The sequence below is a fragment of the Hemibagrus wyckioides genome, linkage group LG11, assembly GCF_019097595.1.
Source record: "Hemibagrus wyckioides isolate EC202008001 linkage group LG11, SWU_Hwy_1.0, whole genome shotgun sequence".
In the NCBI taxonomy this organism is placed as follows: Eukaryota; Metazoa; Chordata; class Actinopteri; order Siluriformes; family Bagridae; genus Hemibagrus; species Hemibagrus wyckioides.
Genome location: NC_080720.1, coordinates 23,554,938 through 23,563,712, shown reverse-complemented (window position 1 = coordinate 23,563,712; position 8,775 = coordinate 23,554,938). Strand labels below are relative to the sequence as shown.

The following is an 8,775-nucleotide window of genomic DNA, read 5'->3' as shown; positions in this document are numbered from 1 at the left end:
TATATATATATATATATATATATATGTATATATACACATATATATATACTATAGTTAATGTTAATGCTTCTTTAATGCTTCAAAAAGTGAGATGTCCAAGACATGATAAAAGATTACAAGATACACAAAGCCCCTTTGTATTATTCTTTTCTACAGCCTTTCTACCTATAATGTTATTCAAGTCTTTAACAAAGAATCACTCTTTTGTTCTTCTGACATATTCTTTCAATAATTCTTGAAATTCCTTTACAAGTCCATGTTGAGCGCATATATAGGACATATATTTGCTGGCATCTGACCATCGTTCCTCTTGTGTTCCTGGGACACGTGATGGTTAGAATTCACTGTGGTGGTCCTCAGACTCCCAGGATGTGAGAGAATGGGAAAGAAGGTTTTACAGTAGCAGTGTAAGGCCAAAGCAATGGTTAAGCTCCTGTCTCTGCAATCCACCACTCAGTTAAAGCCTAGCAAACCTGTGCTTTTGGCTCATTAAAAAAAAAGAAAGAAAAAGAGATTTTGTTCAAGGTTAAGTTCCAGATGGAAGGACATGGACTCAACAATGTTTCAATCCCCACCTCTCGCATTACAATGCAGTAAACAGGCACTGGTTGTGTAGGTGCTTCTGAACATTGTCATGTTAGCCCTCACTAGCATTTTTAGTGTTTAACTTTGCAGTGTCCCCTAGTGTGTCATACCCATTCCTGCACTGGCTGTTTGTAGTAGGTCACAGGTTGAGGGACACTTTTGTTCTTAAATTGGAAGATGGTGTAAATGAGGACCAAGATGCACAGAGACAGAATGCATGGGATTACCACAGCAATCGCGTTTACGGTGCTTGGCACATCATTTATGGCAACCATGATGTCGACATCATCGTGGGGGAGGCGTCTGTCTTTGTTCTTCTCTGCTTCTGTTTGGTCGCAACCCATCCAATCCTTAAGGATGGACTTCGGGTAGCCAGGTTCCACTGTTAGCTTCTGGTTGTCAAACTTCCAGTAGTCCTTTCCTTTGTAGAAGTAAGTGTGAACTGAAAAGAGGATCAGGTAGACATAATATGAGTTAGTTGTCAGATGTAAAAAAAAATAAAAAATCATATTTTGAGAAATTATCAGAAAAGTAAAATAAATTAGATAACACCTTTCTAGAAAATATTCCAAAAAATTAGTTATGTCAAATATTTGCAGTGCTTTTCCAGTACCAGTATATATATATATATATATATATACACACATATATATATATATATATATATATACAGGGGTTGGACAATGAAACTGAAACGCCTGGTTTTAGACCACAATAATTCATTAGTATGGTGTAGGGCCTCCTTTTGCGGCCAATACAGCATCAATTCGTCATTCGTCATTCGTCATCAATTGGGAATGACAGATACGATACACGGCACCGCCTTCAGGATACAATGTTTGAACCATTGGGTGCACATGGTCCTCCAGAATGGTTCGGTAGTCCTTGGCAGTGACGCGCCCATCTCAAGTATTGGGCCTAGGGAATGCCATGATATTGCAGCCCAAACCATCACTGATCCACCCCCATGCTTCACTCTGGGCATGCAACAGTCTGGGTGGTACGCTTCTTTGGGGCTTCTCCACACTGTAACTCTCCCGGATGTGGGAAAGACAGTGAAGGTGGACTCATCAGAGAACAATACATGTTTCACATTGTCCACAGCCCAAGATTTTCGCTGCTGGCACCATTGAAACCGATGTTTGGCATTGGCACGAGTGACCAAAGGTTTGGCTATAGCAGCCCGGCCATGTACATTGACCCTGTGGAGCTCCCGACAGACAGTTTTGGTGGAAACAGGAGAGTTGAGGTGCACATTTAATTCTGCAGTGAGTTGGGCAGCTGTGGTTTTATGTTTTTTGGATACAATCCGGGTTAGCACCCGGACATCCCTTTCAGACAGCTTCCTCTTGCGTCCACAGTTACTCCTGTTGGATGTGGTTCGTCCTTCTTGGTGGTATGCTGACATTACCCTGGATACCGTGGCTCTTGATACATCACAAAGACTTGCTGTCTTAGTCACAGATGCGCCAGCGAGACGTGCACCAACAATTTGTCCTCTTTTGAACTCTGATATGTCACCCATAATGTTGTGTGCATTGCAATATTTTAAGCAAAACTGTGCTATTACTCTGCTAATTAAACCTTCACACTCTGCTCTTACTGGTGGAATGTGCAATCAATGAAGATCGGCCACCAGGCTTGTCAAATTTAACCATGAATCCTCCAACACTAAATTGGCCAGTGTTTCAGTTTCATTGTCCAACCCCTGTATATATTTTACAAAAATGTAGGAGTAGTTGTTTGGAACTTGGCAGTGATTTTAATGGGGAAAGACAGGTAAAATATTAAAATTCTAAATGTGCAAACTGACACTGACAATGAAAGAAAACTGTTCTAATAAGACACAGCTAGTTTATTGTAATGGTTGTTATGTGCACCCATATAAAGTGAGATATTACAATAAACATTAAAATAGAGATCATTTTCTGGCCTTTGGGAAATGACCATAACAACAAAACAAAAACAACAAAAAAACAGGATTCACTATTTTACTGTGACTGAATCTCAAATGGTGTTCTATTAGGTATGTACCACATTGCTATTATGTTCATTATATGTAAATGAGCAATCCAACTAAGTAAAAAAGGATCTGCCCTGACTGAGGATGGCGGAATTGACACATGTATCAAAAAAAAGTCAAATCAAGCTAAAAATCAGTGACATGAAAATAATAATGTAGTCAAATGAAAAACACTTTTCAAAACATTTAAATTATATGATAAAATTGTGATGTTGCTAAAGGTGGAGGAATCTTTAGATTATTACTAAATATGTCTGCATCATATTTTGTTAATAAAAAAATTATAGCCAGATACCAGAGACCTTATCATCATCTGTGGCAGTAACTAGAGTCCTTTATGTTCATGTGACAGTGGACACACTCACATTATGCAAGTATGAATACATAACCCTGTCTGAGTCCTGCAGAGACCTGCATGTGTAAATATAAATCAGCCATTAGTCACTTTGTTCATTCATTCTTTCTCTCTTCTACACCACTTGTATTGAGCCTCATTGGAAGTGACGGTGATAGAAATATTGAGAGCTACAAGTTAGATAGTTTGGCAAAGTCAAAAATTGTTTTGTAAATCCACAAGCTCCTCATCCTTAGTGAACACTTGGGATGAATTGAAATGCCAACTGTGCCTAGGCTTCCTTGCCTAACATATGTCCCTGACCATACAGAGTAGCTGACTACTGGATGCACAGTTAGTATGGATGGGGCGTTACTGTCCCGTGTCACCCAAATGAGGATGGGTTCTGTTCGAAGCCTGGTTCCTCTCAAGGTTTCTTTCTCATATCAGCTCAGGGAGTTTTTCCTTGCCACCATCGCCTCAGACTTGCTCATTAGGGATAAAAATAGTAACATAACTTTAAACTTTATAATTTTTATTCTATGTTTCTAAACTTCTGTAAAGCTGCTTTAAGACAATGTATATTGTTAAAAGTGATATACAAATAAATTGAAATTAATTGAATTTCCTTTACTAAACGTTACTACCTTTACTTATTTTTACCTAAACTTGCAAATTAGCTGGGAAATATTTATATACAGTTGACAGCAACAGGTTTTTTAAACCTTTTATGCTCAATAAGTGTAGATAAATCATAGCCCAAAGCTATGTAACTCAACCATATTATATGTGCTGTACTATAAAATAACCATTAAGAGTGACTCACACCCCGAAACAAGCGACAGCAATATACACAGCTGCTCACTGTGCAAAATATAGACTAATCACTTGTTCCAGTAATTTCACGAATATGACTATGACTCAAGTGTCATCATCATTAAAATATTTTTTTATAGTGAGGCTGACTTTCTAATTCACTACTTTTATTTGCCTTATAAAGGCTATGCAGTGCATACCATTTGAGATTCAGTCAAAATGTGGTGGAAAAACAGAAAAGGAGATGTGCCTCTCCTTTTCAGTACCAGTTCTTATTCAGCTACATTCTGCCTCCTTGCTGTTTTCTGATGCTTGATCTAACAGCACTCATTATTTTGTATAATAGCAATTACATTTGCATGTGTTTGTTCTGCAGTCCTATTCTAAAAACAACCTCTGCATACACACAGACAAACACACAGCATAGAACTACAGCACGAGAAAGTCTGCTGATGTGACACAAGCAATACAGTCTTGAGTGGTGGCTATTATTAGAAATTTCTAAGCTAATCTTTTAGTGCTGCCTTTCAAGATGTTCATAATAGAAACTTTCCTCCAGCTCTCTCACTTACATCCTTCACGGCTGACAAAGGCTCCTTGAGGTGCTTCAGGAATGCCCTTCCACACAGTTATGGGTTTGGGATAGCCTGGGTCAGCTGCATGCTTTTCCTCATTGTAGCGCCAGTACTGGTCACCTTTGAAAAAGTAGGTTTTGCCCACAGGCTCCCAGCGTAATGCTGTGTCAATGCCCTCGCGGGGCAAACAGTTGCCCAACTCCACTAAGCTGTGGGGGTAACCTGGCTCTGCTGTCACTTCTTTAAATACCCAGTACTTGTCTCCTTTGGGACAGAAAACAAGATAAGACGTGATATGATATCGACATAACAGAAAAAACAGGACTTACTCAGCATTACATTTACTTTCATTTTAACAGAATACACACACACACGCTCACACACACACACACACACACACAATTACTCCAGACTAAATGTGACTGTATTTAAGCTGCTTGTATAGGTAACTGCCCAAAGTCAATATATCTATACTGATTGTGAATTCTGTTCTTTTGTGCTCTATCCTCTGAGCCTGTTTTTGGATAAGACTCAGACATCCAGAATCTTGAATTAAAAATAGCCTCCTTCTGCAGAAGAAGATTAACCTGGCCTAATTTACTAAGGCAGACGGGAAAAAATAAAGAAAGTGAAGCATTGGAGAGACAGGGATTAGTATTGTCCAGAGGAAGCACTGAGCTAAATGATAGACAGATTCATGGCTAGGAGTGAAGAAGAATCAATACTGGGTTTTCTTGAGATTAGGCACTGCTTCTACAGCCACTAGAATTCTTGGAGGAGTGCTACTGGTTTAGTGCCAGCTCTCTCTTTACATAATGATTTATGAATATTGTTCCTAGTCGTGGAAGATGCTGTTCTTTCCATTTGGAAACTTTCAATTAAGCTTCAAAAAGAAACTTACAGTCCCCTCAGAAATTGCTGGAACGTCAAGGCCAATTGCTATGCACTGAAGACATTTGGGTTTGAGATCAAAAGATGAATATGAGACAATAAATCAAAATTTCAGTTTACATTTCCTGTGTTTTTTGTGATGTGTTCGAACCCTTTTTCAACTGATCAAAAATACTGGAACACATGATGGACAGGTGTTTCATGTCAATTATCTAAATGAAAAATCAGGAAATGAAAGCTGGAAAACAGATCTATCATTTTATAATTTAATCTTAAACCAAGTGAAAAAATTTCCTTTTCAATACTTTCAGAGGGGACTGTCATATTGTGGGTAATAACTGATTCACACACCATGGCATCTTTGCATATTTGTAATCACAACAGGTAAGAAGTTTAAAAAGAAGAAAACCTTTTCAAATATATCACACGAAGCAAATGAAGTAAGGATTCGATATTTTTTAAAATTACCATTGTGTAGAAACATTATTTCACTTCTCAGTGCATTTTCTTGTTCTGGGCAAACTTTCTGATATCTAAACAATTATGATATTACAATAATAATATTACATAATATTATATAATACATAATACAATAATATTATTAATATTATTACATTATTTACCCTAAACTCATATTAATTATATAAATGTTTGTACCTTTAAAGAACACAAATTTGCCATCAGATCTCTCATAAGCAGCATCAATGCGGGAAGGGAGACCTTTCCAGAACTGGTCAATCAGCATGGGGTAACCCTCTTGAACCTTGTTACTGCGCAAACGCCAGAACCACCGATCCTATGACAAGAAAAAACCTGGCATAATAATTAATGTTTACATAATTCGCACAAAAAAAAAAAAAAAAAAAAACTATGGCTAAGCCAATGAATCCAAAACATAATAAACAGACAAATATTTCCAAATGAGTCCATGTTTATCATTCTCAAATACGGTACCTGAATTAAGGTTGTTAATTTATAATGATTACATTTGATCATATATTTTAGTCAAGTCATTTATATTTCAGTATTATATTTAGAAAAATATATTTTGCTGTGCTGTATTATGGTAATTCAGCATTTTAAATAACAATTTCAATACTACTACTACCACCACCAACAACTTTCATAAAAAATACATTTTTAACCCTGACCAGAAACTTTAACATGTATTCACCAATGCAACTACATCAGTAATTCTGATTAAACTAAATATGCTTCATGTTACTCTATTAAACAAATACATTAAAAATAACAATCAACATTGTTGATGGCAGGGGTGCTAAAAAAGGCAAAGAACAAAGAAACTCACCTTGAAAACAAACATCTCCCTCCTGAAAAAGGCCACTGTGTTAAAATTGCCATCACAGATGTTGGGTTTTCCATAGCCAGGAGAGGGCCGGTCACCGGAGGGAGGTCGAGGAGGACGGGATTGACGGTCATTTTTCCTGTCAGAAGGAGAATAAGTCCGCCGTGGTGGGAGGGTTGGGAGAGACCGAGTTGGCTCCAACATTGCAGTTGGGACACCTGGGAAGTATTCCAAAAACAGGGTTTGATAAAAATTTTAACTTGAAACTTGAAGTCTTTATACAGTGAACATAAAGTCATCATCAGTGTAGACCTAATAAACGGATTCATAATGGAATTTGACAAAAAAAAAATGTTTAGCTCAAGGGGGTCAAACATATAGACTGCAAACCAAATCTGTCCCAGCAAATGAATTAAAAATCATGGGTGTTCTAATTAAAAAATTATCTTGAGGGCCATAATTAAATCAAAAGATTAGAAAAAAGCTAGTCTTTTAATGTACATAAGAGCAATAACTCTTAACCTTCTAACAAAATTATATGAATTCTTCATTTAGCCATCTAAAAATTTTTGTCACTTCAACTGGGTTTCATAACAATAGCAGTGAATACCTATGCTATAACTTTTATACTTTTATTTGTGCATATCAGATAAATGTAGATAAATAAACACATTAATGAGGAGCTGTTGATGTATTATTGGTCGACTAAACTGATTTTTTTGTCTGGCCCACTTGACATAAATGTAATGTGACCCGTTACCTGAAATGAGTTGTAACTCCTGCAATATATTGTTGTATTTCTAAATGGAGGCAATAATACTGTTGTCTGTATGTGTAGGCTGAAAAGACATTTTAAGCATGGAAATGAACTTTAACAATCACGGGACCATGATTTAGCAAGGAAAAGAATAGGATATCTACAGTACAGTCCTATTCCATAGCTACTGTTTTCCTCTCTACTCAGGTATGCAAGAATGTAATGTTTCACATTTATATATATAATCTAAATATCTAATCAGCTTTTTCCAGTATATTGTTTGCAGTATCTTTTCAGATAGTAAGGTTCTCTACCATATATTTTCTGGATGCCTTGAAGGTCATCTAGTGGCAGTTTGAAGTTTTGTGTCTCCATGTATTGGTAGAAAGGCGCCATGATTGCACTTGGGTCATTGGAATGTTCCAGACCCAATGCATGGCCCAACTCGTGCACTGCCACCAGGAAAAGGTCATTACCTGAAAGGGCCAAAAGTCAAAGTTGCAAGCATCTGTGAAGGTACAAATGATCACTTTGAATACAGCATAACATGAAGTATTTTCTTTAGCTGAATTCTAGGAATTCTGAATCAGAGCATCAGAAATAGTAACATAAATCTCTCCAGCCTGTGCAGAATACAAACAAATGTTTGTGCATGGTCTAATTTGCATATATCATTATTTGCCTACCTCTACATACCATCAAATTTTCTCCCCCTCTATTGTTTCCTATATAATCTGACCAATTCCCCCCATTTTTATTTTATTAACTTAATTTTTTTTAACCCACACTTCAGCCCTACATCTCTTTGCACTCTTTTCTTGATTTTCTCTTATCTGTGTTTTTTCATCTCTCTCTCTCTCTCTCTCTCTCTCTCTCTCTCAATAAGGACCAATAAGGTTTGATGTTGATCCATTCTTAGTGGAACACAAAGGAATATATGCATAATGCTGACAGTGTACAAACAGAGATCATCCTTTATATATATACTTTATGTACACAGCACACCATGGCTGCTGATACAGTGCTCTGCCTTGACTTTCAAAACAGGGTGAAGCACCAACTTATTTTAACTATGTATAATTAAATGTACAGTGATTCTGAACAGCATGATGGTGAATCCACTGCCTGCTCACATACCATCATGGTTAGCGTTGCCTAATGTCCAAGGCTCATCAGAATCAAAGTGCGTGTCCCCTCCGATTCCAGGGCCAGGGAAGTAAGCATGCGCTAAAAAACCTCCCTCGCCGTCAAATGGAGAACTATCACCGTGAAACCCTGAGGCAAAGAAAATCATGATGTCTGCCTCTTTGCCCTCTTTCTTTATCTCAGAGTAGGCCACTTCCTGGAAGGTCAGTGGGGTTGCTGTCTGCCACACATCAAATGCCTGCCGGATCGCCCTTTGCGTGTCCTTCTCGCCTACCTTAGGAGTGAAGTTGTGTATGCTGACGAGAAAAGGAAAAAAATAAAGAAATAAAATATTTAAAGTAC

The 8,775-nt window shown here is 37.4% G+C and overlaps 1 protein-coding gene across 2 annotated transcripts in view; it reads right to left on the bottom strand.

Moving 5' to 3' along the window:
• Positions 1-50: 50 nt before the first annotated feature.
• The window catches only part of mmp24 (matrix metallopeptidase 24), a 28,908-nt gene continuing 20,183 nt past the window's right edge, over positions 51-8,775 (bottom strand). For both annotated transcript variants that reach the window (XM_058402078.1, XM_058402077.1), the window contains 6 exons: positions 8,425-8,729; positions 7,602-7,763; positions 6,534-6,748; positions 5,882-6,020; positions 4,331-4,597; positions 51-1,027 (listed from right to left, as the gene is read on the bottom strand). In XM_058402078.1, the coding sequence (XP_058258061.1) occupies positions 690-1,027; positions 4,331-4,597; positions 5,882-6,020; positions 6,534-6,748; positions 7,602-7,763; positions 8,425-8,729 (1,426 nt within the window). In that variant the 3' untranslated portion in view covers positions 51-689. The remainder of the gene's footprint in view (positions 1,028-4,330; positions 4,598-5,881; positions 6,021-6,533; positions 6,749-7,601; positions 7,764-8,424; positions 8,730-8,775) is intronic.